The sequence below is a fragment of the Thermobia domestica genome, chromosome 8 (assembly GCF_964235325.1).
Source record: "Thermobia domestica chromosome 8, izTheDome1.hap1.1, whole genome shotgun sequence".
In the NCBI taxonomy this organism is placed as follows: domain Eukaryota; kingdom Metazoa; phylum Arthropoda; class Insecta; order Zygentoma; family Lepismatidae; genus Thermobia; species Thermobia domestica.
This window is the reverse complement of record NC_137461.1, coordinates 274,113,340-274,129,511: the sequence shown is the minus strand read 5'-3', so window position 1 is coordinate 274,129,511 and position 16,172 is coordinate 274,113,340. Positions and strand designations below refer to the sequence as shown.

The following is a 16,172-nucleotide window of genomic DNA, read 5'->3' as shown; positions in this document are numbered from 1 at the left end:
ATATATGTTGAGTTAGGATTTTTTTTATTTTTATTTTTTTATTTTTATTTTTTATTTTTATTTTATTTGTGTTTTTTAGGGGAGGAGGGTAGTGTGCCATTGCTTCCCATCATCACTATGTGCTGGAAGAACAAACCAGAACTGCACAAACTATCTGTAGATAATCATCTTTCACTACCGTATTTGTGACACACCTTAATTTTTCGGCAATGTTTGAAAAAAATTACCGTAACATTTTTACAATTTTCATTATTAGATTGCAAAGCCAGACTTAAAAAAAAAAAATCTTAGTTTATAAAACCGAACTATGCGCTATTGAAATTAGTTTGTATCGTCTGAACGGTGAAAGAGCCAATCAATGTTTGGTGGAGAACGATGTTTCGTCGTAAGTGGGTTGGCGCTGCCATCGCTTTTCGAGCGTGACGTCATGGGTTATCGACTAATAGATCGACTGGTTAGTTTCGTCGTCACATGTTAGAGGCGCTACAGTTCGCCTTGTTTCCAGTTTTTCGCAAAGTTTACGGTCTGTATATTCTAGTCTGTGGTTCTGGGTTTGTGATGGCGGGGCGGGAGGGAGACAGTGTTAGCAAGCTTGTGAATCTCCGCAACTCATGTTTGTCGCATCGGTGCACTGCTGCTGCCAGTTGAATCCAATGTTGCCAGATAGAGATATGTTTCCCGCGGCATCGAATATATGGCCATTTTTAAGACTGGCAGGAATTTTAAATCAAACACTGGTCATTTTAATATTAATATCGAGTATAAGACACCGCTGAATTTTGGAGGCAATTTTTCGAAGAAAAAAATGTGTCTTATAGTCCGTAAAATACGGTATTAGTATGTGATCAGTTAGAGGTTTGTTATGGTTTATGCTGAAAGAAAATGGTCGAATTAGTCGGTCATGATCAGAAAAAAATTTATAAAATGTGAAATCAAGTTAGCAAACGAGAATTCTCTATGTGCATCTTAGTTTTTGATAACACAATAAATATAGCTATTTAAAAGAGAAAAAAATCTAAATCTTGCAGGAATATAATATGCAAATAGGAATGTGAAACAATAGGCAGCTCGAGACTTCTCTAAATATTTTTTTTTCTAAAATTTAAATCTTACATGAATATCCTAATTTTTGTCATTACAATAAATTATCATAGTAATTTGATATTTTCAGGATATATTCATTTCTTCATTTAGGTTTTACAGAAATATTCATACATTCTCAGTCAGAATAAGCCCGTAATAATTTGATACGTTCGGAATACATGTCTAAATTTTTAGCTAAATTACAAAAAAAAAAAAAAAAAAAAAAAAACTTTCATAAATTACTTATATTTTACAGAATATTAAAATATAATTATTTACTAATATACATTATTGTGATAAGCTTTGCAACAGCATTTTCAAACTTTCGCCGAGATTACAGAAAAAAGATCTCCTCCAGTTCCTTACCAGAGGGTAGCGTTCCCAAACCTGATGCAACGTTCCCTCTTCGTACTGCCATACTGATGCGTTGCAATAGAAATGTTTCATAAATTGTACAAGCTTCTATACGTATAATAATCCCACAGCAATTTGAGATCTTTAGAATAAAAGCCTAACTTTAAACCCAAATCCGTCATTCTTATAACAGATATAAAGGATGGAGCAGGGGAAACGTGTGCTTTTTAAACCACTAGTACTCGGCAACGAGTAGGCGTATTGATTTTCAGCGAACTTTGGCAGACAGCTCACACAAGGCAGTTTCAGTCATTATGAAGCATTGGAGCATAGAGCATCGTGCATCTAGACAATGCTCTAAACCCTAACGCTCCATAGTGACCGAAATTATCTGAGTTGTCTGAGCTGTCTACTAACAGTCGCTCAAAATCAATACTCCAAGTCGTCGCCGAGTATAGCGGTTTAAGAATCATGCGTTTCCTCTGAAACACCCTGTATAAGATAAATATCTTGCTGTTAAGATATAAAACTTCTTCCTTTCGCTATTAATTTTGACTTGCAGTGTACGACTTTGCTCAATCAAATAAGTTCCAAACATCTGAAGATAATATATATATAAAGCCATATTAAATAGATCAAAACAATTAAAAAAAGGAAAACCGTTTTCTTCGTTTTATTTAACAAATAGATTTTTAAAATACTTCTTTTTCATTCTAAATGCATATAGAATAATTTCAGCTTTCAAGTACCTGAAGATAATATTAATTAAAAGGTATATTAAATAGCTTTTTTACAAATAAATTAAGAATTTCAAATCTTTGTCAGAACGTAAATTGTTTTAAAAACTTAGAGATTTTTTTATTTACATTTATCATTTCATTCTTTCAGACTTACTGAATTCCTGCCAATTTAGCAATGCCAATTGCTCTCATCAATGCCGCTTTGATTACGATGAAATGGATTTCATGTGTTCCTGTCCTCCAGATTTAGTTCTTGATTCTACTGGAAAGACATGTATAAGACATGGTGAGTATTACATTGTATATTTTCATTTATTATTAGATATTTATCATAATAGATTTATTACTGTATATTTTTTTTCATTATTATATTTTTTTTTCTTCTACGATTTGCCTGTATTCTAATTCCTTGTAATATTGTAAAATAATTCACATTTCGTTATTTTGTATCATCTTCTTATTCTTATTCTAATTTTATCGTAATTCTTGGAACACATATTCATGTTTCTTGAATATTTGGAAAAGTTTAATATGCAATTGACGCAACTAACAAAGTATATGCACCTGGTATCCCTGAAGTAGTGATTCACTTGTTGTTCCGCACCCTGAATATCCCGAGGTCATCGGTTGTCAAGATCCCCAAGGATCTGAAACTGCGCCTCTATCATCCTCGCCTGTTGCACGCACTCAATGAGTACGATTCCGATCGCCGTATCGAGTTTGCTGACTGGTCCCTGCGGACAGTGGAGGAAAATCCCGACTTGGAGAACCACATAGCCTGGACGGACGAGGCCAAAGTTCCGTGTGTCAGTGTCAGTGAACCGTCACAACTGTGTGTACTGGCGTCCTGGAAATCTAAATGTGGTGACTGAAGAATGATCACCAAAGTTCTGGTGTGATGGTTTGGGGTGGGGTAACGCTTGACAGTGTGCTGGGGACGTTTTTTCCTTGATGGTTTGGTGACTGCATCGCTGTTAATGGCCGCCAAATGGACCTTGAAATGGATAATAGAGATTAGATACTATAAAGCGCTTGATTTTGTTTCATGACATTCTTGTTTATAGTAAAAGTGTGCAGATCACTCAAAAGGCCAGTCACTAATTCTGGTACACCCTGTATATGTCAATTTTATTTTCTTTATTGTATTTAATTTTCTTTTGTTTAATAAACTTATTCAAAAGAGATAACCACAAAAAAGAAACAGGAATAAACAAGAACAATACGTTCAAAACTTAATAAATTTTAAAACACTTTCTAGACTCAATTTTATTTTGCTTACAATCTAGTAATCCTCAGTCACTTTTTTTTTCTTTTTTTTATCTTGCTAGTCACCTATTCTTGTTGTTGTATCTTGGAAAAGATTGAAATAAATATGTACTGTATATTTGAAACTATCTACACCTTCACATATTAAAAACTAGCCAGCTTGTTTTTAATATCTGAACTTGCTTTGTAAATAATTTTTTAAGTCCACTTGTTTTTCTGTTAGTGGTTTAAATTTTTTTTCAAGCTTTTTAATAAAAGATTCAAGATCAAGAATAGGTGATTAACAAGTTAAAAATAGTGACTTTAGTCTTAGTCTTTTTTAATTAGAAGAGAACAAATTCTAGTATAAACAAGTTTTTTTTAATTAGAAGAAAACAAATTCTAGTATAAACAAGTTTTTTTTAATTAGAAGAATACAAATTCTAGTATAAACAAGTTTATTTTATTAGAAGAGGATAAATTGTAGTATAAACAAGTTTTTTTAATTAGAAGAGAACAAATTCTAGTATAAAAAAGTTTTGTTTTAATTAGAAGGGAACAAATTCTAGTATAAACAAGTTTTTTTTATTAGAACAGAACAAATTCTACTATAAACAAGTTTTTTTTTAATTAGAAGAGAACAAATTCTAGTATAAACAAGTTTTTTTTATTAGAAGAGAACAAATTCTAGTATAAACAAGTTTATTTTATTAGGAGAGGATAAATTGTAATATAAAAAAAGTTTTTTTTAATTAGAAGAAAACAAATTCTAGTATAAACAAGTTTTTTTTAATTAGAAGGGAACAAATTCTAGTATAAACAAGTTTTTTTTATTAGAAGAGAACAAATTTTAGTATAAACAAGTTTTTTTTTTTTAAATTAGAAGAGAACAAATTCAAGTATAAACGAGTTTTTTTTAATTAGAAGAGAACAAGTTCTAGTATAAACAAGTTTTTTTTATTAGAAGAATACAAATTCTAGTATAAATAAGTTTATTTTATTAGAAGAGGATAAATTGTAGTATAAACAAGTTTTTTTTTTATTAGAAGAGAACAAATTCTAGTATAAACAAATTTATTTTATTAGAAAAGAACAAACTCTAGCATAAGCAAGTTTATTTTATTAGAAGGAAACAAATTCTAGTATAAACAAGTTTTTATTATTATTATTATTATTATTAGAAGAGAAAAATTCTAATATGAACATGTGAATCTTGTTACTGGTGTTTTCATTTTGAAGTGGGCTGAAGAAGATAAAAGCAGAAACTTTCAAAGTTATATCAAATAAACAAAACGAAGATACATAATGAATTAGATATTTGTAATATTTTATGTTTATTACTTAATTTTTTACTTGATATATAGTTTTTCTTTCAGAAGACCATTTTTTATGCTTCTTTTCTTGTTTAGATGAAACGATACCACCACCAACATTCCATGTGCCCGATGAGACTGAACCAGCATCAGAGCCGGAACCTACTTCTGAGCCAGAACCAAAAGCTGAACCGGAACCGTCTGCGGAACCAGAACCATCATCTGAACCGGAGCCAACATCTGAACCAGAACCACCAGCAGCACCAGAACCAGTGCCTTCAGCAGAACCAGAGCCATCGCCTGAACCTGAACCTACTACACAACCGGAACCATCGGCCGAACCAGAACCATCTGCCGAACCAGAACCGTCTGCCGAACCAGAACCATCCGCTGAACCAGAACCATCCGCCGAACCAGAACCGTCTGCCGAACCAGAACCATCACAGCCGTCTGAACACACTACCACCTCAACTTCAACATCCACCACGACAAGATATAAGCCAAGTTATGAAGTCTATGAAGTTACTGAAGAGGAAGATGTACCACCATCACCACAGACACCTTTGCAGTATCCACCAACAGATTCATCCTCAACTAGCACTGGCACACCTCCAGACATAGTTTCAGAAACCGAAGTACCACGAGTATTAATTCCATTTGATAACGAAGTGTCGAACAATGATACTGACTTACCAAAGAGTTACGAAAATACAACAGACGGACCTATAGTGTATTCTCCCAATAATGTACTTATTAGTTCAACAACACCTGCATCAAGTGTGGATGTCGAAAGTTCATCACCAGTGAATAATGTGACAGAAGTTGAGGAGGCTGATGGTGAATCAAAATCGAGAGAAAACGACGTCGAGGAGGACACAGAACATGATGCTTCGACAGAGAAGGTTCATTCTGAACATCCGGTTGACAATACAGAAGAGAAAAGTGAAGAGCCTCAAGAGATGACGGAAATTCCGAAAATGGAAGAAACAACAAGTAAAGCACCTGAAATATTAGAGCCACAACCAATTCCAAATGAGAAAGAGTCACGAGAAGAGGAAGAACAAGGAATGAAAGACACACATACAAATAATAATGAAAGTGAAACTGAAAGTAAAGAGGAGCCAACTGAGACAACAGAACATGATAGCGAATCTGTAATGAAACCATCGGAAGAACCGGTTCCTTTGCCACCTTTAGATACAATCAATAATCTTGATTCGAACGATACTCTTGATAACGTTCTGTCACCAGAAGATTACGATATATTTTCAACAAACTCTGAGAACATAAATAAAACAAAACACGAAGATACTTTTATGAACAAAGCACCTCGTTTGGATGAAGGAAGTGATAATATAACTGAAGCACATACGAATCAATCGTCTTCCATGACCGAGAGTGCTAGAGTAACAGAGAGTATAGAAGTTCTTCACCCAAATGCGATTCTGGATGACGACGCACATAATTTTACCAAACCTCTTGAAATTACGAATGAAGCCATCCTTGACACTGAAAACGAAGCAGTTGCTGCACGCTCGAACAACGATGCCATTCTAAGTGAACACGAGGAAAACAGTACACATACCTCTAGCTCTGTAGATTCTACAGATAATAATTTACATGACAACGAGCTAATTCATCATTTACAAAGTTCAGTCATACCAGCAGATAACAGCAAAGAGGAAGAAAACAAAAGCCAGGAAGAAGGTGGTGATATGACACCAGAAATTTTACCTGAAGAAGGGAACAGCACTATGGACGAAACCACACCGGTACCGGAAGATCCTTCAATCGTGCCCTCAGGAATGACTGAACCTTCTCTAAAAGAAAATGATCTCGAAAGTTTAGAAGTAGACTCTGAAAAATCTACCAACGACGAAAATTCTGATCTTAAGGATAAGGAATCCGAAATTGAACATCCTCATGAAGATAGCAGTATTATGCATCTTGAGAAGGGGCATGTGGAAAATGAAACTGAAACCAGTAAACCTGAGGATGATTCTCGTCCTGAAGATACACATCATGACATACAGAACATCACAGAAGAACCTAAAGAAAATCAGGAAGAATCTACAACCGTTGAGATTGAAATGCATGGAGTTAATAAACAAGACGAAAAGCCCTCTGAAGATGAACCTGGTAAAGAATCTGACATAGTGACTAAACATGACCATAGTCTTGAAGAAGCAGAACGTAAATCCAATGCCACTGATGATGATGATGATCTTCCAAATGTTATTTCAATATCGTCAGAAGTGGAGACAACTTCAGCGGTTACGGAAGCTGCAAAAACAACTTTAAGTCAGGAACAAGAAGCAAATACAGAATCTACTGTTGTTTCTGAAGAAATTACTACGTTAAGTGTAAGTACGAATGATAACATCACATCAGAAGAAAATCATATTGAGGAACTCTTACCAGACCATGTAAAACCTAAGATATCTGATAAAACAACGTCGATAGAGTACGGCAAAGAAGATGCAACAGAGCCTATTACTAAAGTACACACCGAAGCAAAATCTGACACTACAATTTTCACCGTACCTCATACATCTCACGAAACAGCTCAGACCGAGAGTATACTCGCTGTTAACAATCATGAGGGACGTTCTTCACCACAAACGGTTCCCACTTACAGCACCACGGAAGATTCGAAGAGCGATGTAGTTTTAGTTTCCAATGATTTTGCCGCAGATGAAAACGAAAACAATTTGGCTGAGCCTAAGCCATCATCAACAACAGCACATCCAAATGAAATCTTTGTACTTCCAGATCAACAATCAATAGTTAGTTTGGCTCCTACAAAAGTTGTGAATGAACCACCTCCAGTTACGGAATTGATCGAAGAAGAAGAGGAACAGCATCATCCTCCAGAAAGGCCAGAAGTGTCTGAGATTTTCAAGCCTTCCACTGAGAATACTAAAGTCACTAGCAAGAAGAAATTCGAGTCTAAAAAACCAATTTATCCCGAAGGCATATTACCAAATAGTGGTGAGGATGAAACGGTAGCAGAGAAGGTTTTATTTGAGAAGAAGAACGATGTGTTTGAAAAGAACCAAAAAATTGACAAAGATAAACAGAAAATAGATAAAATGGGACTCGCTTTGGATAGTGGCAACCCTGACATAAACTTCGAAACAGATCATTTTGATGTAGAGGATAACGAAGAAGAGCCTGATTTGCTGTTTAGTGTTAGTACCAAAAAGCCTTCCACATTGTATCGTGACAAAACAGTGTCTGACAAAGTGGCGTCCTTCGCGTTAACAGATCCAATTGAACCAACAAAATCAAGCAAATTAAGTTCATCGGAGAACAATGAGGATGTTAATATTGTTGAAGAACAAGGAGAAGTAAACCCTAACGCTGGAAAGAAGCACAACAGCACAGCCGCTGATCTCGAAACGGAACTATTTGATGTGAACGAAAGCGGAAATCCGGATCTTCATGGACTCGGCCTTGAACCAGCTTTACCAATACCTTCCGAGGAAACTAACAATAGCAACGTATCATCATCCACAGAGACCAATGATGAGAAAGAAAACCATGTCTTAGTAGCTGATAGTAAATCAGCAAACATCACCGAGAACGAAGGCTCCAACACAAATCCTGAAGAAATAGTTCCTAAAGTATCGACAATGAGAGTTCAAGAAATCATTCCAACGACCCCAACGTACAGTGTGAAAGAAAATGCACTTGATAATAACGAGAATCTGTTAGAATCAAAGTTACCTAATAAAACGTCTTCTTCATCAGAGAGTCCAAGCTCTCAAGGAGTTCCCGAGGTCATCAACGATAGCGACGCTTCAGCATCAAGTATCACACCACTGCCTCTTGAATCTTCAATCAGAACTGTTGCCAATACTGAGTATCAAGGCGAAACTACTGTAAGTCCTACATTGTCGTCGTCTGTGGAGCCTATTTTAGTAGACAGTAGCAGTGAGTCGCCATCTTCTTCTGAAGCAGCTGTTGTGAGCAGTGAAACAACAATTGTTACACCTTCGTCTACTGAGAAGGTTAAGGACAATGTTGTGAATTTGATCTTAGATAGGGACAATATTGATTTACATGATAAGTCTACTTCAGTTGTTGATAATTCAACGGAAGCTGTAGGAAACGAGGCAGAAGCTAAAGAAGAACTAAAAGATGAAGAACATATGAAGCATCCAGATTTAGAAGACTCTGTTACGTTTTCTAAGTGCGCAGCAGGTAAGAGATAACTTATAACCGTTTTCTATGACACCGTAAAAGTAACTGTTGTAGCCCTAATCGTATCCTATAGAGCCATGTTCAATTTGTCCCTATTGTAACTTTTTTTTTTTTTTTTTTTGTTCTTTGTTTCTCCACTGCCAATGAAATATAGTTCATTTTCGTCTTAAGACTTTATCGTTTTACTTTCAAGGGACGATAGAAGAGGAGAAAGAGTAGTGACCCTGAAAAAATAAAAAATAGCCAATTCGAAATTTCAATGGATTTACACATTTTGTAGTCTATACAAGCCTTTATAGACAATTTGCTTTTGGAATATAGAATCTATCTAATCTATTCTACATTTCAGCCATCTCCTTTAAAGTCTGTTCACATAATTTCAACCGGATAGGCCCTTTATTCGAGGGGGAGAAATTTCAAATTTTATAATTTCCGTTTTCGTGTTCCTGCACTTCGATCATTATCTAAGAAGGAACTCTTGCGACATCTTAATATTCAGACTCCTGAAGTACGCAGAATTATCTCTGACCTGAAGTATCTACATAAAATAGTTAATGGGAACTTAAGATCGGAAATATTATTTCAGGAACTATCCTTACGTGTCCCTTCTCGCATCACCCGGAATACCCACCTATTCCATCTTGCCCGTCCTACGTTGGCTATTATACAGAGGTCTTTTTTTTTTATATAGAATACCAAACTGTTATAATCAAGTAACAACTGATGTTGACATTTTTATCGAGCTACCCAGTGTTTAAAAGAGCAATTAAACGAGTTTTGACGGAATAGTTTTACTTTTACACTCTTTTTTCTATGTTGCTGTTATTGTTGTCTTGTTTTTTTTTCTTTCTTTTGTTAGCATGTCCCTGTGTAAAATGGCAAAGTTATGCTGTATCTGGGAATTTGTTCAATAAATAAATAAATTTAATATCTAACTAATACAACTATAATTACTATTAAGAATGAGACATTTCAAATGTATCAAATATATACATGATTTTGTTTCGGGGGGGGGGGGGACTTTGCCTGAAAATATGAAAATTTTGCAAGATATTTCATATAGTTTACTATAGTAAGTAAGATTTCGGGAGGTTTAAGCCCGGAAGCCCGCCCTAAATACGCCAGTGAATATATATATCGAGAAAAGTTCAGTAGATGCATGTTGCATGTGTTCTAACGGAGCAGTGTTGAGGTTAGCATATTTAACTTAGGATATATGTCAGAAGTCAAGTAGAACTAATACAGCTTAAATTCAGTAGAAATTTGTGATATACTGTACTTGTTAAAAACAATAGTTTTCTTTTTTTTTAATTAATTCGGTATTATGTAATTACTGTATATTGAAGTTTCTGTACTATTTTTTTCCTCTCATAGGGCAATTCCAATGTATAAATGGTACATCACGGTCAGGCAGTTGTGTGAGTCTTGCTTCGAAATGTGACTCCGTAAATGATTGTTCCGATGGTTCAGATGAAGTAGGCTGCATCGATGAAGGTTGCCCTGGGAACTTCCAGGTGAGTCTATAATATATATATATATATATATATATATACAGTGAAACCTCTCTAAAGCGGACAGCCGTGGGGAATCAAAAATTGTCCGCTATAGAGAGGTGTCCGCCTTACAGAGGTTTCAATATTTACTTACGTAAATTAATAAACAAGGTAATATGCAATTAGAAAAAATATTTTTGCATGAATCACGTATTTATGAATATTACCAAAATGCTACTATATCTGCTATCTTGCGTCATCCAATTCCCTATGTTCGAGGCACAACATGGGAATAAGATGTTATAGTTCTCTGCACTTTACATTTATCGCTACTTACTACGTTTTTGGTATGTTGCTTTAATTTGTGAGTTAATTCCAGTCCAGTAATGACTTTTTTTTAAAGACAATATGCGTACACGTGGTCAAAAATTCCAAACTTGTCTTCTGCTTGGTTAGAGATTCCAGCGGGACAGTAGAATGATGTGTCATCCCAAACAGTGGACAACTGTCAATCACTTTTGTTTCTGAAACAGGTTGGGTGGGAGTGGAATGCAAGCAAAAGATATAAGGGTGTTGTGAAACAGAAACCCTTCCTCAGAGTTGCTGGAGAGACAGTTGAAGAGGCAAAATGTTGTCACACCCTCATGTTCTTCCTTGGTGACATAGTATGAATTACTAAATGTGTATTTTTACTGTAATTTTCAACTTATTTTAGAGAAAGTGTCCGTAATAGGAGGTTAATAATACCTATAAAAGACAAGAAAAACTGTCCGTGTCCGTACTAGAGAGTGTCCGCTTTAGAGAGGTTTGCCAATATGTTTTTGCCTATTACTGTGTTTGGGGATTACAAAATATGTCCGTTAAAGGTGGTGTCCGCTTTATAGAGGTGTCCGTTAGTAGAGGTTTCACTGTATATATATATATAATCTTCAAATAATGGTTCAAAATCGGGTGTACTCTTATTTTCTAATTCAGTCTTTTGTAACATGTTGAGTGCCGCGGCGATTTTTTTTTTTTAATGGGCCGCTAATAATTTTGTAGATGAAAAAAATAAAACAAAAATTCAATGTAACTAGACCGTTACCACAAAAGCCTTCGAAAGGTCCGCGTCGGTCCCTTCTAATGGGGAAGTCTCAACAAGATCGAACTTACGGCTTCCCAAGAAAGTAATGAAACAGAGTGGACATGTCGGTCCCATGGGGCCGACGCGGTCCGTTGAGCAAACCACCTGTCGTTTCGATAGAGCGTAAATGGCGGTTAACGTGTTCTAACTACTTAAAGCACGCTTTCGATTTACTGGATCAGTAAAATGTTTGAATATCTTTCTAATAAATATCTTTGAATGTCTTATACAATAAAGCTATGGACATGTATGCTTATGAAGTATGAAGATTTGTTAAAATGCTTGTATTTTGGAATTTCTGTATTAATTTGTTGTTTACAAGTTTTCAGGTGTTGAATCCTGGACTTCATTAAGACAGTTGCAAAAGAATATCCTGATGAAAAGCTTTAGGATATAGTGAAAAAAGAAATTTTGAAATACTTTAAATTTCTTACGCTTCCTCTTTAATCTGAAAATACAGAGATAGAGTTGAGAATTTTTCCATATTTAGTCTGTTGACGAGAGTGTATTGGCCTCGTTCTCTCCATGATTTATTTTACAGAACTTTTCATTCTTCTCTGAGTCTTCCTTTTGGACTCTTGCTGTGTGTGTATACCTTTTATATCTGTTTAGATAAATCTATTTTCATTCATTTTAGTTAAGTGACTAAACTACCTGAGTTTTTTTGTTTTCTATGACTTCCATTATGGATTGTATATGCAAGGATTTTCTTATTGTCTGGTTTCTTACTCCATCTCTTCATATCTTTTTTTTTTTTCTATTCTTTTCAAGTATGTCGTTTTCGTTGTTTGGAATATAACTGCTTTCTTTCTTATTTTTATTTATTTTGTTTCGTTTTTTCACGTTTATTTATTCCAGCGTTTCTCAACCGCTGTGTCGCGAGATTTTTAATGTCTTCTAAGATCTTCCACAAAGAAATTATCTTTAGAGGGAAATAAAAAATTATCGCCAATCGACTTGATTTCACACTTGTCTTCCAAGTTTAAAGCTGGAAAGTTTGCTTTTAATGCTCTTCATTTTTCTTTCGAAAGAAAGACCGAACATAGAAAAGTAATTTCAATGACACGATTCTTGGTGTTTTCTCCTCGACTAAAGTCACAATAATTGTACAGTTTCAAACAATCAACAATCAACATGCACTGAGCACGTTTCTGCATAATTCTGTAATTTTTAAAGTTAACTTACAATTAACACGATCGTTCTTTATTTAATTATTGCGCATATTTAAGAAGTTTGACTGTAGTTCTAACGAAGGATCAAAGGGTTAGTTTTAAGTTTGATGTCTTCTTATATTTCTGATGGTAATTTTTCTTTCTCATAATCCTGCTTAATAGTCGTAAGTTTCTTTAATGTCAATATTTGTATTCAAGAGTCTTACGTAGTTTGCTTGTGAGATTTGTATCCCATAGTCGTTGCAAAATAATAAAAAAAATGTATTATATGTATTGCTTTTTGCTTTTTTGCATCTAGAAAAAAAATATATGCAGGGGTGTCGCAAAAGTTTGAAACGTGCTTTGGTGTGCCCCGAAGAAGAAAAGGTTGAGAAACGCTAGTTTATCCTATTAAATGTCCTTTTGCAACTGTCGAGAAATGGTTTAAGGATTCACACCTGGAAACTTCAGAGCAAGTAAATATTTTGGTTAATATCATAGTAAATGTTTTGCATCCAATAGATGGACTACATTGTGTCAATTTGTGTTTCAGTGTTCCAATGGGCAGTGTCTGAAGAGGAATCTTGTTTGCAATGGAATTGTTGATTGTACAGATGGAAGTGATGAAGTAAGATGCGGTAAGTGTTAGCAGAATTAGTTTTATCTTCTGTTAGAACGTTCAAAAATTTGACAAGTAGTATATGCGTAAAGAGTATGTGTGTGGCCGGTAGGAAATGGCAAAGAACAATCTGCTAGTTACCACTGTACAGTACCTAATTTGCTACATGTGCAGTAAGTAAATAAATAAATAACAATCTCTTCCATCAAAATAAAAGTAATTTAAAAAACACTGTTTCTATTAGCGACGAACGACATATATTTTAGCACCACAAAAGTTCGTTTTCTTCGATTTTTTCGAAAACAGAACATGAGAATTTACCCTGAAGCATGTCACGAGGTGCATCCACAAAGTAAGTTTCCCACACGTGCCATAGCTAGGAAACCATATGTTGCGCAAAGCGACTGTGTGCACGTAAGAGAGTAAGGTCCTAGCATGGTGCATGCACCAGCGGAACTTCTCTAGTGCTCTCAGTAGTATCGTGGCAGTGGTTGAAGATTGGACGTTCCTATTCCATCTCCCGCTGCGTGTGAAGTGCGAGCGGTGATAGAGTTTTTGAATGCACAGGGCATAGTGCCGATTGAAATCCATCGTCAGCTGTGCCAGGTCTAACGTCATGAGCAAGCAGATGATGCATTGCTGGTGTAGACAATTTGCAGCAGGACGCCAAAATGTGCATGATGAGGAACGTAGTAGGAGGCCAACCGTCATCGCAGACGACCTTGTGAACCTTGTTCGGGAACGCATCATATAAAATCTTCAAGAGATTCCTGTCAAGTCAGCATCATCATTTTCAGAATGACAGGGAACGGAAGAGACTGTCAAACAGTGATTCTAATCTCAGGCGGCCGAGTTCTATGACAGAGGTATAGACAAGTTGGCCCGACGCTATGACAAATGTCTAAATTCCGGTGGTGAATATATTGAAAAATAGCTAAACAGATCCTGTATCTGGTACAATAAATGATTCCATTCAATTGTCTTTTGTTTCTGTTCAAAGCCTTTGGGAAAGTTACTTTCTGGATGTGCCTCGTATTTTGGTCAGCTCAGTGTAATCTATCAACTGATATCTCTCATATTTGGACAATATTGATAATTTTATGGCATATCTCATTACCCATACTTTGTATCGTTGTATTGCTTCTGCCGTAACGAAGAGCTTAATGAGAGTATATCTCAATATTAGTGTCACCTGAATAAGTGACATGATTCTCGTTCAGCATCAATTTTTAGGTTTGCAAATTAATTGCTTTTTCTCAATTTTTTCAAAAATTACGCATGAAATTTTCAAACTCAGGCATAGTATTTTGTTCAGTTCATTAAGTCATAATATTTTGTCCAGTTCAATAAGGCTTATAATTTTTTTCAGTTCAGTATTTGAGGCATATTATTTTGTTCAGTTCAATCAGGCATATTATTTTATTGAGTTCAATGAGGCATATTGTTTTTGTCCAGTTTAGTAAGGCATATTATTTTGTTTAGTTCAATAAGCCATATTATTTAGTCCAGTTCAATAAGGAATATTATTTTGTCCAGTTCAATAAGGCATATTATTTTGTTGAGTTTAATAAGGCATATTATTTTGTTCATTCAACTAGGCATATTTTATCCTGTTCAATGAGGCATATTATTTTTTACAGTTCATTAAGGCATATTATTTTGTTCAGTTCAATAAGACATTTTGTTTAACTTCTAAAATTTATCGATCGGTATATGTCTCATCTTTGGACATTTGTTTTCGTTAAATACAAATAATATTGTGGAACTGATGTAACTATATAGATATACGTATAAAGGATGAAACGAATAACAGCTTATATAAATATTTAACGTCTTATTTGCTGTAGAATGGGGAAATAATTGAAATACACTTCGAAACTCAATGTTTATTAGCTTCTGGATGATTTTCTCAGCGAAAACTTTTATAAATATAAATAAATACTGACCAGAGCTTTAACACACACTGTATTTTAAACTATAATGTTAAAGCTTTGGTCAGTATTTCTTTTGTTACAATATCTAATTCAAAGCCATGGATAGTGTTATTATAATTTAAAGAAACTCAAATATCAGTGGTAAACGATTTGTGTTCAAATAAGTAGTGGTGCTATTCAGCCGGTTTACTAGAACCGGTTGTTAACATATTTCGGGTTCGCAGAACCGTTTGTTATACACAGACATAATCACAGACACACGTAACCTAGTCAAGAGTGAAAGAAAGAAACCAAACAAAGTTGTGGAAACACAACTCCTCTGTACTTTTCCCACTCGCTTGCATTGTTGTTTCAATTCAATCGGCAAGACAGAAATTTGAATATGAATTCTCTGGTTTTGCCCGGAGTATTGGGATCTGTGAGTGTAATGAAGATAGTACGTATCTAATGTCTATTACGAGTACTACTTACCTGTTTGTGAATGACTCTGATATCTTCATTAGTTTGGGAAATATGCGCCTTCGAAGCAATATGTACGAAATAGAGTGGTCTTTTCATCGATATCTCGATCGATTGCTTGTCATGACCCTTCTCAAAATATGGTCCTTAGCACCACTGTGAAAAATGAGAATAGTACGACACTTGAAACATTCACGGTGGGAGCTCATGTGGTTTGGATCCCACGTTAAGCTATAGCCTCACGTCTCGTATAGCCTTGCTGCTGTATGGGACGCTAAACTCAATTCATACCAAACTTAACAATTGAAATATATGTATTTTCTGTAACTATGTACCTAAATAGAAGACTTACACGCTACCATTTTGTTTTCATGCATAATTATTTACATATAACAATATTTAACAAAATGAAAGAAAGGAAATAATAATAGTCTTCCCATACATAATGAGTT

The 16,172-nt window shown here is 35.0% G+C and overlaps 1 protein-coding gene across 4 annotated transcripts in view; it reads left to right on the top strand.

Moving 5' to 3' along the window:
- The window catches only part of LOC145693640 (uncharacterized), a 389,003-nt gene that overhangs the window by 342,983 nt on the left and 29,848 nt on the right, over positions 1-16,172 (top strand). For all 4 annotated transcript variants that reach the window (XM_081769825.1, XM_081769827.1, XM_081769829.1 and 1 more), the window contains 4 exons: positions 2,326-2,463; positions 4,832-8,941; positions 10,316-10,455; positions 13,262-13,346. In XM_081769825.1, the coding sequence (XP_081625951.1) occupies positions 2,326-2,463; positions 4,832-8,941; positions 10,316-10,455; positions 13,262-13,346 (4,473 nt within the window). The remainder of the gene's footprint in view (positions 1-2,325; positions 2,464-4,831; positions 8,942-10,315; positions 10,456-13,261; positions 13,347-16,172) is intronic.